Source organism: Trichosurus vulpecula, chromosome 4 (assembly GCF_011100635.1).
Source record: "Trichosurus vulpecula isolate mTriVul1 chromosome 4, mTriVul1.pri, whole genome shotgun sequence".
Taxonomy (NCBI): Eukaryota; Metazoa; Chordata; class Mammalia; order Diprotodontia; family Phalangeridae; genus Trichosurus; species Trichosurus vulpecula.
In genome coordinates, this window is record NC_050576.1 from 291174566 (window position 1) to 291191423 (window position 16858).

At 39.7% G+C, this 16858-nt stretch overlaps 1 protein-coding gene across 2 annotated transcripts in view; it reads left to right on the plus strand.

Annotated features, from left to right (window-relative positions):
- The first annotated feature begins 2381 nt into the window (after positions 1-2381).
- The window catches only part of LANCL1 (LanC like 1), a 46880-nt gene continuing 32403 nt past the window's right edge, over positions 2382-16858 (plus strand). The window contains exons 1-3 of one of the 2 annotated variants that reach the window (XM_036754621.1): positions 2382-2510; positions 3552-3648; positions 10065-10182. In XM_036754621.1, the coding sequence (XP_036610516.1) occupies positions 2491-2510; positions 3552-3648; positions 10065-10182 (235 nt within the window). In that variant the 5' untranslated portion in view covers positions 2382-2490. Of the gene's footprint in view, positions 2511-3001; positions 3271-3551; positions 3649-10064; positions 10183-16858 lie in introns of those variants that run through there. The other variant, XM_036754623.1, reaches the window with a different exon arrangement.

The window sequence follows — 16858 nt, forward strand, 5'->3', positions numbered from 1 at the left end:
GAAAATATGAGATTTGCAAACCTGGAGACTTGTCCATCTAAAATGTTCAAATGAACTATTTGTGACCAACCTATGGTAGAGCATTCTAAGCTAGTATTGGACTGATCAGCCACAGTCAAACACACGGTACCTTGACCTCAACATGATGTCCTCTTAAAGTAAGAAGGATAGACAACAATAACACTTAGAATTATTAGGAAAAATTTTCCTTACATAGAGACTCAATCTGCCTCTAAAAGTTTCATCCATTGCTCTACTTGTGGTGAGGACAAATAGAACAAATCTCATTTCTCTTTCATGTTACATGCCTTCAAATGTAGCTGTCACATTGCTATAAGTCTTCTTTTCTCCAGGCTAAACAACTCTTGTTCCTTTGATCAATTCTACATGTGGAAAATCAGAAGTGATTTGCAAATGTTAAAATTTTATAATAATTATATAAAATATATACATATATATATGCAAATACATATGGATGTATGTGCACATATATGTGAGCTATTTATTTATATTCTACCTAATCTGAGAGGTTACTTTCTAAGTTCCCACCAGATTCTTAACTGGGTATCACGTGACAATCCACTTTCTGCAATAGGAATGTTAAAATTTTCTGCTATTACTCAATTCTTCTAATGTAAGTTCCATAATATTCCAACATTATTCAGTTGTTTTTGATGGATCTCATGACTCTTCTTGACCTTTACTTTAAATTTGCTATCAGTCTATCAACATATTCTTTTATAGCTCATCCCTTTGACATTCCACTAAAGCTATTGACGTTATCCCACTCTATCTCCTCTTCCCTCTATTAAGTATGGGATGCACTTAAATAGTATATTCTTTCTCACGATTAAGATATGGAATACTTGTAGCAAATGTTTAATGATTTTTTTTTAAAAAACGCTTGACATTTTTCATTTTTTGTTTTTATCTATATTGTCATAAAATCGGTCTTTAATTTCATTTTATATTTTGTAATTTACTGATATTTAACAAAATACTCATTGAATCCCTGATAGATTCCCTGAAAACAATTGACTTGTCAAATGACAAAGCTTCTTCTCACACTTACTCCTCCATTTTCTACAGTTTAGAATAGTTTTGCTTAGTAGAAAGCAGTATATTTTGAGTTATAGCAGCTTGGTTGCATTCCCAGTTCTGTATTTTAGTAGCTGTGTGATCTTGGGCTAGTGGGCAAGTGAATTAACAGCTGGGCAGCTAAGTGGCCTACCCCACAGCGTACTGTACTTAGAATCATAAAAATCTGATTTCACATCCTGCCTCACTATATTACCTGGGTGACCCCGGATATGTCACTTAAACTGTTTCAGCCTGTTTCTTCATCTGTAAAATGAGGATAATTGCATATAACATCTCAGGGTTGTTGTGAGGACCAAATGAGAGGTTTATAAAAATATCATATAAATGCTAGTTATTACGTCCCCTTCTCCTACTCAATAAACTCTAGTGACTCCCTAGCACCTCCAAAATAAAATGCAAATCCTTTTTCCTACCTTTCAGTTTTCTTAACACCTTACAACCTTCCAGTGCCCGGCTGATCCAGTCATTAACCTCCTGCCTGTTCCTCACAAGACACCCCTTCCCTATACTCTAGGCGTTTACACTGACCTGTACTCCATGCCTAGGATGGTTCTTTTCATCTCAGTCTTCTGGGCTTCCTTTACGTTATATTGGAAATTTAAATAAAATACCACCTTCTACAAAAACCTTTTCCTCATCCCTCCATGCCCCACCAAGATAATCTCCAATTTATATTTCGTTTTTACATTTGTTCTAGGGATGCACCAAACCCCCAATACAGTTGTCTGCATATCATCCCTCCGACGGCCAAAGAAATAATGTCACAGAAGTGTAAGTGGTAGAGGCAGGATTTGAACATCGGTGCTAGATTGTAAGCTCCTTGAGGGGAGGAACTGTTGTTTGTTTTTGTTGTTTTCTTTTACTTTCTCTGCATCCCCAGTGCTAAACCCAGTGCCTGGTGTATAATAGGTGACTTGACTCCTTCATTTTACTGGATTATCACCCAGTTCCTCTGACTTCAAAATCCAAGGTTCTTTCCCTCGAACTTCGCTGCTGCCTGAGAAGAATGAGTCTGATCTCGCAGGTTTCGGGGTGCGATCAGAGCGCCCCTGTGCGGAGGACAATCTATGCGTGCATTAACGAGCTGGGAGGGTGACAAAGATGACCGTGTGCGGCACAGCTGCAGAACATTCACCGGACGGTCAAGGTCACTTTTAGAGGCGGTGTAACGGTCCGGGTTTAGAGGGACAAACATAGGCGCATCAAAGCCGAGATTGGGTCCGGGATCTAGAAAGGCCGATGCCAAGATGCGGCTGGCTCCGAGGCTTTGGGGAGGGGCCAAGCTGTGTGAGTGGTGGGGGCCCGCGTGCCAGCAATGGAGAGAGACTCGGAGCCAAAGAATCGACTTCAGATTCTTAATGGGCTGGACAGCCTCCCGGGGCCGAAAAAATGGGGCTAATCTGCACCAGGTGAGGCTCGGGGGAGACCCTTGCTCGCCCGTGGGTTCCCGAATAACTGGAAGTAAAGGAGGAGAAGGGGAGAGGAGGGAAAGGAAGGTGTACTCCTCGTGGGTTGAAGGGGAAATTGAGGTTTGCCTCGATACTACGCAGGCGCAGGACCTACACACCGCTCAGCCCGGTGCCTGGCATACAATAGGCGCTTAATAAGGGTTTGGTGCTGTAGATAGGGCTCCTCCGGGTTTAGTAAACAGGCACTGGCAACCTCGCGTGGGAAGGTTTTCCCCGGTGGGCGGTGTCGAGGCCGTGCAAGATTCCGCCGTCTCATCCCAACTCTGCTCAGCCTGGCGAGGAGGGACGGGAAAACAGCGACTCTAAGGAGAACTCCAAACCCAGTGGAGAACCTAGGGCTCCAGCTCGAGCGCAGTCAGGCCCGTGCGCAGCCAGAGAGCGGAGATCTCGCGATAAGAAAGAGCACGAAATCTCCCGCCCCGAGGTGGGAAGGGGCATTGTGCGTGCGTGCAGGGGAAGGGGGGGTGGTGGTGGAAACTGATGAACTATGAGGCGCGGGATGGGCCATCTCAACGTCTAAAAGACAAGGCAGTTAGAGGCACCTTCTCCCCGCCAGGCTCGGAAGCCGCTCCTATCTCTTTAACAAACTGACAACCAGGGGGGTGGGTCCCTCCGGGGCGGGCGGACACTCCCATTGGCCAGAGCGGGCGAGGAGTGGGCGTAGGTAGAACGCTTCTGCTGTTAGGGTCCGAGACTGCAGGTGAGGGGGTTAGGTGCTTCATCCTTTTCTTTACTAGGAAAAAAAAATAAGGAAAAAGAGGGTGGGGAATGGGGGAGGGGGCAGGGAAGGTACTGGAAGAGAGGCTGGCTTGGTCCCAGGTGCGGGTGTTGAGGAACCCCCGTGGGCTGCGGGCGAGGCCCTTCCCGGGAGATGCCCCACCCGGCGGTCCCTGCTGGGGCCTGCCTGACCGAGTGACTGCGACGGTGGCCGCCCCCCAGCCTCTGCCCGCTCCAGCGCTCTCTCTTGCCCCTGTTTTACAGGTTCGCGGCTGGCGTCATGGCAGAAAGGGCCTTAACGAATCCCTATCCAGATTATAACAAATCTCAGACCCTGGGATACTTTGACTCTTCGGGGAGGGTGAGTTTTTGCTTTGTTTGTTTTGGGGTGAGATGCAGTGGGGGTGGGGATGTCATTCTTGTCCTGCCCCTTTCTCCCCATCGCCCTCGCCAGAGCCTTATCTCTGCTGTTAGATTTTCCTGCTGGTAAGTTAAAAAGAAAGAGAAAAGATTCAGTCAATCAATTTATTTAGTGCTTACTACAGAGGCAAAAGACAGCCCCTGCCCTCAAGCAGCTTACATCTAGTAGAGGAAACGTCAGTCAATAAACACTTATTAATAACCTGCTGTGTGCCAGGCACTGTGCTAAGTGCAGGAAATAAAAAAAGGCAGAAGACAACCCCTGCCCTCAAAGAGTTCACAATCTAATGGAGGAGACAACAGGCAAAACAACTATGTACAAATAAGCTACATGCAAGATAAATAGGAAGTAATCAAGAGAGGGAAGGCACTAGAAATGAGAGGGTTTGGGAAAGGCTTCCTGTAGACAATGGGATTTTATTTTGGACTTAAAGGAAACTAGGAAGATCAACAGTCATGAGGGGAGAGCATCGAAGTCATGGGGGGAAGGAAGGAGATGTATTAAGTACCTACTATGTGCCAGACACTGTGCTAAGCACATCCCCTTTCATCTTTACAACAATCCTGGGAGGCAGGTGGTGTTATTATCCCCATTTTACAGTTGAGGAAACTGAGGTAGCGGTTAAATGACAGGAAGATGTGAAGGCAGCTTTGTTGAGCAGTGAGTGGTACAGTGGATGTGGAGTCAGGGAGCCCTGAGTGTAAGTGCTGGCTGAAGATATTCTGTAGCTGTGTGACTGGACAAGTTACTTAATCTTCTGCAAGTTTCCTCATGAGTAACATTCAATCAGTCAGTAAGCATAATAAATGATGGCCATCCGCATAATGAAAACAGTAATAGCACCTATCCTCTGGCGTTGTTAGGATCAGGTGAGATTTGTAAAGCACTTAGCACAGTGTCTGGTACATACATAGTATGGGTTTTCTTCCCTTTCCTTGCCCAGGATCACAACCAGTAAAAGTGTCTACAGTGGGATTTGAATTCATGTCTTCCTGACTCCAAGTCCAGAGCTCTGTGCACCTACCTAGCTGCCTCGAAAAAAGCAAAACAAAACAGAGCTAGCCTTTTTTAAAAATTATTCTAAAAGAAGGCTTTCCACCCTAATTCATGTAACAATAGATGGATTTGTCATTTGCTTTATAAATATGGAGGATTTTTCTCTGGGGAAGCCTGGGGCTTTTATTTAATTCCTGATTTGGAAACCCTCCCAGCTATTCAACAATTTGTAGTTTTAGCCTTGCCCTTGGTAGCCCCCATCTTATATGTGTCAAAGGTAAGACTTGAACCCAGGTTTTTTTCATTCCAGGAGACCCCTCCCTAAGTCCCTCTCCTGTACCCCCTCTGCCCCTCATTCTCTGCCTTTTGTTACCTCTCAGGTTTGGAAAAGGTAGTGGTATTGGTTTGTTTTTTAATGACAAGTGGGAGTTTTGTTGTGTTTGATGACACCCACAGCTTTCATTTTTATGATTGGTTATTATTTTAAGTTTATATTCTGATGAAAACACAGGCAGTCAATAAACATCTGTTAAGCACTCTTACATTTCAGGCACTATGCTAAGCTTAGGGGATATAAAGAAAGGTAAAAGACAATCCTTGCTCCCAAGGAGCTGATCCAGGCCTGATGTGGTGGTTGTCATTTGTTGGGGATTAAGACTGAAAATCTAATTTTTTAGATTGACCTGAAATTTGGGATAAAGGCTTAAACATCCTTCCTGTCCTTCAGTCTTGTGTAACATCTCCCTACTCATTGATGAAGAAATTGATTAGCTAAATTTGTAGGTACTCTATGAGCTACTTTAATTTACTCTAAAATCATACAAAAGTGAAAATTGAAAATGTGTGGGGAATTAATAGTATATATATATATATATATATATATATATATATATGTATATGTATGTTAATGCCCTAAGGTACTTCTAAGAGTAACCAGTTTTAAGAAACTAATCCAAAAGCATATTTACTTTGGGGAATTTGTTCTTTAAAAACACAAACTAATTTTAAAAAACTGAATTTTGTTTTACCAATTAGTCCTCTAAACATCATATATTCCAGTACCATACAACATTAGAATTTATTGACCTCTAAAAACCTTATAGATCACATAGCTTGTCAAGTTAACTTTGTAGGACTCGGGTACCTTTTATTAAAACACATACATGGGTGCAATAAGTTTCATATCTAAAGGTAACTGGTGTAGGAAGATGCAGGGTGGTCCGATGGAGATCTCTTTGTCATGTCTCTCTCTGTTAGGCAAAAGAGATCTCTGTTGGACCACCCAATACCTCCCTACCTGAGTCTGCCCCCCCCCAAAGTTACCAATGATCTCTTAGTAGCCAAATCAAGTTACTTTCTCAATCCTTTTTCTTCTTGACCTTTGACAGCCTTTGACACTGTCAGCCCCTCTCTTCTGTGTACTAGCTCCTTGCTAAGTTTTCAAGACGTTTTTCCCTGGTTTTCTTCCTGTAACTATTTGATCTCTCCTTCTTAGTCTCCTTTGTTGCATCTTCTTCCAAATCACTCCTACTTATTGTGAGTGATGCCCCAAAGCTTTACACTGTGTCCTCCTTCTGTACTATCTTGCTTGATAATCTCATCCCCTCACACAAGATCATTTATCATCTCTATCCATATGATTTACAGATATATATACACACTAGTATCTCTCTTGAGCTCTGAGTGCACATTATTAGCTGCCTTTTGGACTTTAGAACTAGACATCTCCAAAACTCTTATCTTTTCCCCCCAGACGCTCTCTTCTTCCCAACTTTACTAATACAGTGGAGGGGACCATCATCCTCTGAGTCACTCAGGCTCATAACCTCAGTGTCCCTCATCTCTTTACTTACACTCACAACATATATCTAATATGTTGTCAAATCTTGTCATTTCTATCTTCACATCCCGGTGAAGGTCCTCATCTCCTCTCTCCTAAACTATTGCAATATCCTTCTCTTTGGTGTCTGCCTCAATTCTCTCTCCATTCTAATTCACGTAAAGAGCAGATCTGACCATATTACTGAGCTCCCTCCTCTTTCTTCCTCCTTACACACTATACTCCAGTGGCTCCCTATTCCCTACAAGATCAAGTAGAAAGTCTCCGTTTTTTTCCAAGTCCTTCACAACCTAGTCTCTTTCTGCCTTTCCAGTTATCTTACACTTTACTGCCCTCCTCATGCTCTGTGATCCAATTAACAACACCAACTTGTCTTCTTCATACCTGACACTTATCTCTGGATTTAATATCTTTTCCCTATTCCTCATTCCTGGAATGTTCTGCCCCTTCACCTCTGCCTCCTAACTTCCCTGTCTTCTTGTAATACTCAGCTTAGATCTTATCATATTTAGGAGACCTTTTCAAGTCCTATCAACTATAACACCTAAAATGGATTCTCAGTATTTGGGCAGCCATGCTGTGCTGGTGAAAGGACTCTGGATTCCATTTCAAATAAGGAAACACTGGCAGAACTCAGGATGTTTAGCCCACAAAAATCTAGACTTAAAAGGGTCTTCAAGGGTTTAAGGGGCTAACAGGTAGAAATAGGGTTGGGGTTTTTTGTTTTGCCCCAAAGGACCAGACTAAGAGTACTGGTTAGAAGTTGCAGAGAGTCAGAGTTAGGCCCAATAAAAGGAGAAACTTGCTAATACTTTGAGCTGTTAAAAAGTAGAATGGGATGCCTGGGAGGTGATACTGGACAATTGCCCTCAATGAATATCTTCAGGTGGTGGCTGACTGAACTCTAGTCAGCAATGCCTGAGAGGCTATACATTGTTAAGTACAAGTTGCAACGAGAAGGCCTTGTAAGACTCTTGCATTACTAAAATTATTTGTGATTCTGTGGTGCATTAAAGGAAAGGACTGTGATTGTGATTAGGGTGATGAGGTTGGATTTTAGTCTTTAAATGTCCCTGCAGTGAGAAGGTCTTTCAATCTTCTTGAAATCTCATAGCTCTGTTTAGCAGCTTAAGACTAATTCTGAATCTAGGCTAACTGTGTGTTGAGACACCGCAAAAATAGGTCCTGACTTGTTCCATAAAGCTATTAAAACATTGCTTATGTTACATTACTTCATGCCAGAACCTTAGCGCTAAAGGCCCTGAGGATGCAGGGTGTGCTATAATAGCAAAATGGTACCTCACATCCCAGGTTGTCTTATGTGTAAAATGTTTTTGAGGAGGAAAGTGGTATTCATAGTTCCTTTGATGTTATGTATTTAATTTTATGCTGTGCTACCATTTTATTTCTTTCCATTTTTACTTTGCTTTACTTCTAGTATTTCACCACAATAAGTTTGATTCTAAGTCACTGAAGGCTTTTTTTCTTATTTCTTAAAAAAAAAAAGGATTTAATAGAGCACATTACTGTTGTGCTAAATCTAAGGCAGATTCCCCAGACCCAAAACAATAATCACAATTTATTACACAATACCCTTTTCCTGACAGGCCACAGAGAACAAAATCAAACAACAGAAACAGTTCCAAAAACATTAAAACAGAGGGAATCAGACACCGGAGATCTGCCCTCTTAAACATGTTAACTCCCAAATTTCACCTTAGGCACATAAATAGCGGAATGTATCTAAAAAGGGATATTCTAGGAATAAAAGAAAGTACTGGCATCCTTATTGACTCTTAAGCTAGTCTTTGAGAGTTTCTTCAGGTTATTTATTGCCACAATATTAATTAATAACTTGCTGCAAATGAATACTATTTTACATCATAGAATCGCTTTATTATACATTATAGGCCAGGCAGAAAACATATTTCTCTAACTGAAACGTCCCCATCCAGTCTTTCTTTTTCTTGAAGTGAGGATGATAACATGTATGTTGGATAGGTGCATGAGATTTGATGTACTCATCAGCATATATTCTCATAGACTTTGTGTGACTACGTAAGTCCATTTCATCCCAATAAATATGTAATATTCTTAAAGCTTCTAACCTGATAGAAACTTAAAAGATATTTCTTATCTTAGTGAAATGTAACATTGGATAATCGCTCCACAGAAATGTGAATAATGCAACAAAAAAAGTGATTTAGGTGTGTTGCAACTGCTAGTTGTGTGGCACTGGTACTTGAAATTTAAACGAGGTCAGTGGTTTATTGCACTTTTTTCTGCCATACTACTCTTAACGAGTTTTTAATAACAAAAGTATTTAAAATGTACCTTTAGGGGAAATAATAATGTTGCCGTTTGACTCAGAACATGGCAGATTGGAAAACCACCGTTAATGCCTGTAATGCTTCAGTTTTTAAAATCATTGTAACTTAGTAGTTTAATAGACTGTAGAAATAGGGAAGATAATACATGAAAAATTAAGCTGTAAAGTATTCCCATTTTCTGGAAATTTTTTTTATTATTTTATCATTAGCTTTTTGTTTGGTTTATTGAATCTGAGAAACCTTTGTTCTATTGAATTAAATTAGAAACAAAAAGAAAAGGGCTATTGTCCGTGTCTCAGTACTGAGAGAGTATGATGTAGTGGAGAATAGAAGAATCCCAGCTTCAACATTTATTAACCATGTCACCTTGGACAAGTGGGAGCTTCTCTGAGCCTTTGTTTCATCATCTGTAAAATAGGGTTACTGAAACTTGAACTCTCAATGGCAAGAGTTCTTGAAGGGAAAGTGCTTTATAAATTGTTAAGTGCTGTCATCATCAGCAATAAGCATTTATAAAAGATTATGTGCCAGGCACTGTGCTGGCGATACAAAAAAATAGCAAAAACACAGGCCCTGCTCTCAATGAGCATATGTTCTATGAAAACATGTTTTACTTGTATTATACACTTGAAACTTTTTAGGAAGGCCTAAGGAAGTTACGTCAGCAAGGCCCACCCAGAATGGCAAGCAATAATGGAACTCTTGAGTAATTTAACAAATAATTGGATGGTTTGGACAAGCAGAAAAATGTACTCCTATGGGAAAATCAAATGTCAGCCTATTTATTTGGAAAAAGTTCTCTTTAAGTGCCCACCATATGCCAGGTGCTCCAATGGGCTCTGGGGATACAAATAGAGAGAATGAAACAATCCTTACTCTGAAAGAGCTTACATTCTAATGGAAATACATACTTAAATACCATCTTAAGGTTTACATATATAATCCTACTTGATCCTCATAACAAATCCTGCAAGGTACATACATTATCTTTATTTTACAAATGGGAAAACTAAAGCAAAGAGAGATTAAGGGACTTCCCCAAAGTTACATAGCTAATAAGCAGCGGAGGCAGCATTTGAACTCAGGTCTTAGACTCCAAGCCTAACACTTAGTCCATTACATGGCCAAGAGAATCAGTCAGCCTGTATTTTATCACATGTGTATTTTTTTGCCTTTTTTAATATTTACAGCTTACTACTGAGTTCTCACAACGTATAAACAATAAGATTCGAGAGCTTCTTCAGCAGATGGAAATGGGCCTAAAATCAGCCGACCCTCGGGACTGCACCACCTACACTGGATGGGCAGGTATGAAGATCTCACAAGGAGCTATCTTTTAAATGAAAAGAAAAATATTTGCTGATCATTACTGTCAAGTTGCGTAAGCTGCTAGTTTACTTCTTGCTCCCTTTTCTTTCAGAGAATTTTTATTAGCAGATCATTATCAATCTGGTGGGCAGAGCCTCAAAGAATTGTCACTTTTGTTGGAAATGCATGTGTGGACAACAGTGATAAAAATCATAAGCATTTATGGAGCGCTTTAAAGTTTACAAAGCACCTGCCTCTCAACAATCATGTGACAGTCAATGGAAGTCTCACTTATTTTACAGAGATTAGGGAGCCTTCTTGAGGTTGGGTCATTTGTCCTGGGTCACATAGCTGGGAAATATGAGGCAGGAATCAAACCCAGGTCTTTGTACTCCACATCTCATGTTCATTTGTAGAGAAAGCATGCTCTTTAATTTCACAGAGGACAACCACTTTGGAATAGCCTAATGCAGAAAGGAATTAGGATTCAAAATGACCATGAAAAGTCACCTAAGAAGCAAACAATGAATTGTAGTAAGGACACTTAGCCATGAGATGTGGGAGTGATCAGACAGATGGAAATACAGTTAAAGGATACCTTATTAACACAGAACTCATGAGACAGTGGTATCGCACTAGTTGAACCTATATAGGATGGAGGCTCTATAAATTGATCTTTCTATTGCACCTAATGCTAATCACGCTAAATTCTAGGTATTCTTAAGTCTGTGACAATTTAGAAAGCTCTGAAAGGAAATTTACAAAGATGACTCAATGGTTATACAGTGAACCAATGAGAGAAAGTAAAAGTTCTGAAATTTTGCCTAGAGGAAGGAGTCTGAAAAGAAACTTAATAGTCTTGAAAAATACCCATTTTAGTGACCTCATATTTTTCTTTTTCTCTGAAAATAGAAAAAGAAGAAATAGGCTTTTTCAGTATGTGGAATTTAAATTAGGCATGGAGAAGTTGGGTTTTTTTGATACCAAGAGTAATTAAATATTAAAATTAGAATAACTCATACTTGCTGAGAGACACAGTGACATGGGGGGAAAAAGGCTGGCCATAGGGTTAGGAAAACCTGGTTTCAAGTCTTACTTCTGACAAATGCTGGCTATGTCAGTGAAATTTATGATTGTTTTTCTCTTGGTAGTTAAAACAATAAATCAAGCCCAGATTTTGAATTCTCTTCCTACCATATCTAACATTTATGCTGCCATTCCATTCCTAGAAAGAAGAAAATCTTGAAAAAGATGTGAAGGGTGGCTAGGTAAATTTAAGGGTTGATAACAAATAACTTTCTTTTGTAAATCACCAATTCAGGCAGAACCTAGGGTACTAGCGTATGATGATTAAGGGTATCCAAGTAGAAGATGGAACTTCTATTTCATTTTTGATAAGTGGTTTGTCCTTTTCATGAAAGCCTTCTTGAAACCAAAATTGAATTGTCATAGAAACTGAAAAGTGATTTTGTGTCAAGTTAGGAGAGGCTTCTTGGCAAGATTGGATTTGTAGAATCACCTCCGTTTTGTCCATACAATACCTCTTCTCTATGCCAAGTTTACTTCATCTTTGTCTTCCCAAACAGTTATAGCATGTATTGCAGCTTAAATAACAACAATATGAAGCAACTTGTCATGCTGAATATTTGAGTATGATTTCTATTGCTGGGTATTAGTGCTTCATAATGTTAATAGTCATCTAGATAAATTCGTTTATTATTTTGAGGCAAGTATCCTGATGCTTTCTAGTGTTTTGATAAGTAAAATGCTTTGCAGTGCCTGTGTACAAACAACCTAAATTTTTATTATAAGATACAACTAAAACTTGCCACTTATCATCCTAGACAATATTATTAAGTATCTTATTCTTATAAGAAGATAACCTTACTGTTCATACTAAATTATTACCTAGAATTTCATTTTATAACAAAGGCATTCACGGTTGTGCTTAAATATACTCTAAATATATGATTAAATTATGTACCTAAATATTGCTTATTCAATTACTGATACATTTTGTCTTGCTAGAGATCTTCTTAGTCCTTTTCTGTCTTGTGTACCGCACGAGGTCCTGTGTATCTTGTGTGTTGTCCATGTTACTTATTTTTGATACATAATTGTCCCATTTCCTTTTCTGAGCTTGCATATTATTTTAATTTTGAATCTTGCAAGCACATGGCTGTTAGTAATATACAACATGAAACCTACAAGACATTGTAGTATGCCTTTTTACGGTGGTGAAGCCCTTGCTCATCCTCTAAACCTAAGGTGCTAATTTAGCATCCTGTTCAGTATTTGAAAATACTCCACTAGATCTGTAATGACAAAATCATAGCATGTTCTTTCAAGATACAGATCATAATTCATTTATACTTCCTTTTCCTATGCAATGCCTGTTCTTACCTAAGGAGTCTCAAAAGGAAAAAGAGAAGAGCATAGCATTACAGGAGTGATGGCCTAGAAAAAAAGAGTTGGAGGATTGAAGGTCATGGTGAGGACAAAGTACAGAATTAGGGGTCATAAGACAGAGGAACAGATAAAATATTATGATCATATAAAGGAACTTCAGGATTCATGAGCATGGAAGTAGAATATGTGTGAGTAATGGCAAGAATAAGGGTATGACTCTCTGTCTGAAGGTGGGGGAACTAGGAAATTAAAGTCTTTGAGGGAGTATGGATTGAAATCTGGATTTTGAAGTCCCTTTGTGTAAGGACAGAAATTGGGGTGGAAAGAAAGCCTGAATGGCATTGAACTTATTGAGGAGGGAGGGTGACTGTCCTTGCTGTTGGTAGATACCAGCTACAAGAATCTTGATTGGGTGATAAAGTCAGATTGAATAACCTCAAAGGAGCAGAGTTTAGTCAGTGCTGGTTGTATTGAGAGTATCTAGAAATGGTCATGGGGAGCAAGAAGTGTTCTACCACACCCAGGGAGTTAGGTATAAATGCATGTATGACCAGTACTGGAAGACTGGTGAGGGATGCATTGTTATCAAGAAGAGACTAGGTTTCAGTGAGAATCAGAAGATTGAGGGAATAGAAAAAGAAAAGGTTAAGATGAAAGTAAATTTGTTAACTTTGGAACAGACATTCCAAAGACTACAGTGGAAGGGGTAGGTAGATGTAAAGTGGACATTGGTGAGGAGGATGGGTTGGGATGGAAGATGTTAAATAAGTATTTGAGGGGGAATAGGAGTAAGAGAGTAGGCAGGGGATATGGGATGGGCTCTGTACAGTGACAGCCAGGAGTTCAGAATCACTAAGAGAGGGAGAGTCTGGTAGGGTGGACGTATACCAGCATTTCTTAAACTGTGGGTCACGACCACATATGGGGTCATGAAAAATTTGCCAACAGTAAAATGTTTCTGAATGCACAGCAACCAAAAATTAGTTAAATCAAACACATAATGAATCCAAGGTGTTTCTGGCAGCGCTTGCCCATGTTGCGTCAGACAACTTCACTGCAGCCTTGGTTTTGAACACAAAGCATGCACACTTTGCACTGCACATGCCCTCAGGCCGCACAGCACCAAATGGAGAAAGGGGTCAAGAGTGGAAAAGTTTAAGCCCTGAAGTATACTACCCATTATGGAATGAGTTCAGGTACATTATCAGTGAATGAATAGGGGTCTATTGAGGAAGCAGGTGATTCATGTCTTCAAAATCCTCCCTTGAGGCCCAGCCTGTGGCAGGTTGTCATGCCATAAGGCCCAGGGGACACAACTTGTGTCAGGCAGGAGCAAGTAAAGGTCCGGCCTGGGAGAGTCTGTTCAGGAGGCAGAAGCAAGCAGAGGTCTGGCCTGGGAGAGTCTTGGCAGAAGACAGGAGCAGGCAAAGCTCTGGCCTAGGAGAGTCTGGTCAGGAGGCAGGAGCAGGAAGAGGTCTGGCCTGGGAGGCTTTAGTCAGGAGGCAGGAGCTAGCAATTCAAGGTGCATCTGATCTAGAAATAGCCTCAGTAGCACTGCAGGAGGCCCTAGAATGAAGCTAGAAGTAGTAGATCCCACACTAACACTGTGTTTTCTGAGAAGTTTCAGGGATGAAGATAAAGGCCAGAGGTGAGTGTTAATTTATTTATGCGTTGGTAAAAAGAAATGTTTCATATTTTAAAAAATGTTAACTCCTTTTAGTCTCACCCCATATTTTGGACTTCATCTAAAGATTGAATTTAGACTTTTTCAGCAGAATACTAAAAGTTCATGTTGTTCACTATGCTATGTGAAGTAAACTTCAAAAAACTCCCCCATAGACTTAAGCACACTCACTGCTGTCTTTGGTGATGTTGGTGTAGGTCATTCCTAAATACTAATTTTTTAAAAGTAGGGAAAAAATCTTGAAATTTTTACTTCAAGACTGAGTTTTCACACTCAACATCTTCTTGCCTTTTTGGAAAAGAAGCAAAGGATATAATAAAGTGATTAGAGATTTTTTTTATAGGCTTCAAACATACTGCTTTTTCCTTAAGTTTGGCACATTTACATAACTTGTATTTTATTATCGCCCACAATTAATTTAAGTCCCACATAAAAGCTGTGTACCTAGCTTTCTGCCTCCTAGTCCTTTGAAAAATCGAGAGAGCGAATACCAGATGGTTAGAACTTTATGAGCAAAAAATCCATTATTATCTAATGCCCATTTTGGAAGTTAACAGGGCTAATTTTAAGTGATTTTCGTGCCAAGTTGGAGATGAGCTATTTTGTTTATTCTAATGAAGAAAGTAACATATGCCATGCAAGAATTATTGATTTTCAAAGAACTGGAAATCAATAAAATATACAAAACTAAAAAATACTGAACAATTTAATCTTTGATTCAACAAGCACTTTAATATTGTGTAGGACCACAAGATAATCATTGTCAATGTGAGTTATCACTCAAGTGATCAGTGGGAAAAGTATTCCTTAATAGAGAGGTCCTATTGACAGAATAGTGGATATCATCTTTTGTTTTTATTTTTTAACATTTGAGCACCCCAAATTGTGATAATATATTTCAGTTGCTTTTCCTATCTTTGGAGTTTATGGCCTAAATTTTACAAATGGAGAACATAAAGTCATAAGGACAAGATAAGACAGTTCAAACAATGTCAGCCTAACATCAGCAATGTATAGAGCAGGGCCTCAAAGCCACATGAGGCCCTCTAGGTCCCCAGCCCTTTGATTGAATCCGAACTTCACAGAACAAATCCCCTTAATTAAAGGAATTCGTTCTATAAAACTTGGGCTCAGTCAAAAGGCTGCTCCCAGGGACCTAGAAGGCCACATGTGACCTCAAGGCTGCAGGTTCCCCACCCCTGGTATAGAGCTTTCTAATCTAGTCTAATTGATTTTCAAGATTTTATGGTGAGTCAAAATAAGGTGCTCAGGAAAAAGACACAAAAGGGAATCTGAAGGGGTAGGCAAGGGTACAATGTCTTTAAAAGTCTGGGGTGAAAGTTTTTTTAGGATTAAAATTAAACCTTGGAAAGATTCCTATGGTTTGCACCTAAAGAAAATGGAATCTGCTAGCATTCTTTTGTATAATTTTTTCTTCCTAATCCTGTATTAATTTATTCAGTGTGATTGCTGAATAGAAAATTAATTGGGCCAAGACCAGAGCCTTTTCTCATAATTGCTTATGTAGAAAAGGGTTGTTGAGTATCTTCTCATGTAAATCATCACCCAGTAGTCTGAAATCAATCGGTAGCTCTTGCAGCTGTTAATAAGAGATATAGAAAATGAACAGCATCAGCTCTTTTCACCAAAATCCCCTTATGAAATGTGGTACAATGAAGTGTAATATCATACCTAACAATGTATGACATGTGTAGGCAGTAAAGTTAAGATGTTTGTTTTACACTTTAATTCTTCCACATTGCTAGTCTCCTTCAAGTGCTTTGGTGGAGTAATAGGAGAATGATAGAACATATTTTCATCTTCTTCTGGTCTCCAAATCAACTCTTAAGCTGTACCAAAAAGCTTATTCCTCTTCCTAACTACTCCTCCTAACTACCCTATTTCTAATTTTTATATTTCTGTTCCACTACTTCCCAATCACCCCAGGTCATAACCTGAAAATAATCTTTGATTAGTCCTTTTCCTTTATCCATGTCCACATCCATTCTTTTATTCTTCTCTCATCCTTAAAAGTGATCTCTCCATTCTCAGATTTCTCCTAACACGCTGAATTCAGGCTTTCCTGACTCCATGTCTAGTGCTGTACCAGCATGATAATAGGCAAAAAGATAATGAAGTCTTTCATGATTCTCTGGTTATTAGTGCTCTCACCTCCCTCCCCCAAATTACTTCATTATTTATTGTTTTTACTTTGTATACATTGTGTATTTACTTATCGCTGTACACGTTTATATCCAGTAGGATAGAAACTTAAGGACAAGAACTGTTTCATTTTTGTCTTGCATATAGTAGGTGCTTAATAAATATTTGTTAAATTGGCATACATTTCTTTTTTAACTATTAGATGATTTAACTATTAGATGGGGTGTATGGCATTTTCAGGGAGGACTAGCACCTCTGGTGTGAGGGCTTACTAAGCCCTTTTCAGGGCTGCTCATCTACCTTTGGTGTCCAGCCATTCACTCAGCTCTCACCTGTGGCTCTAAGAAGCTGTGTATAACTGCCTCATTTAAATCCAATTCATGCACCGTCCATGTCACTTGTCCTTTTAGAAAACGATGA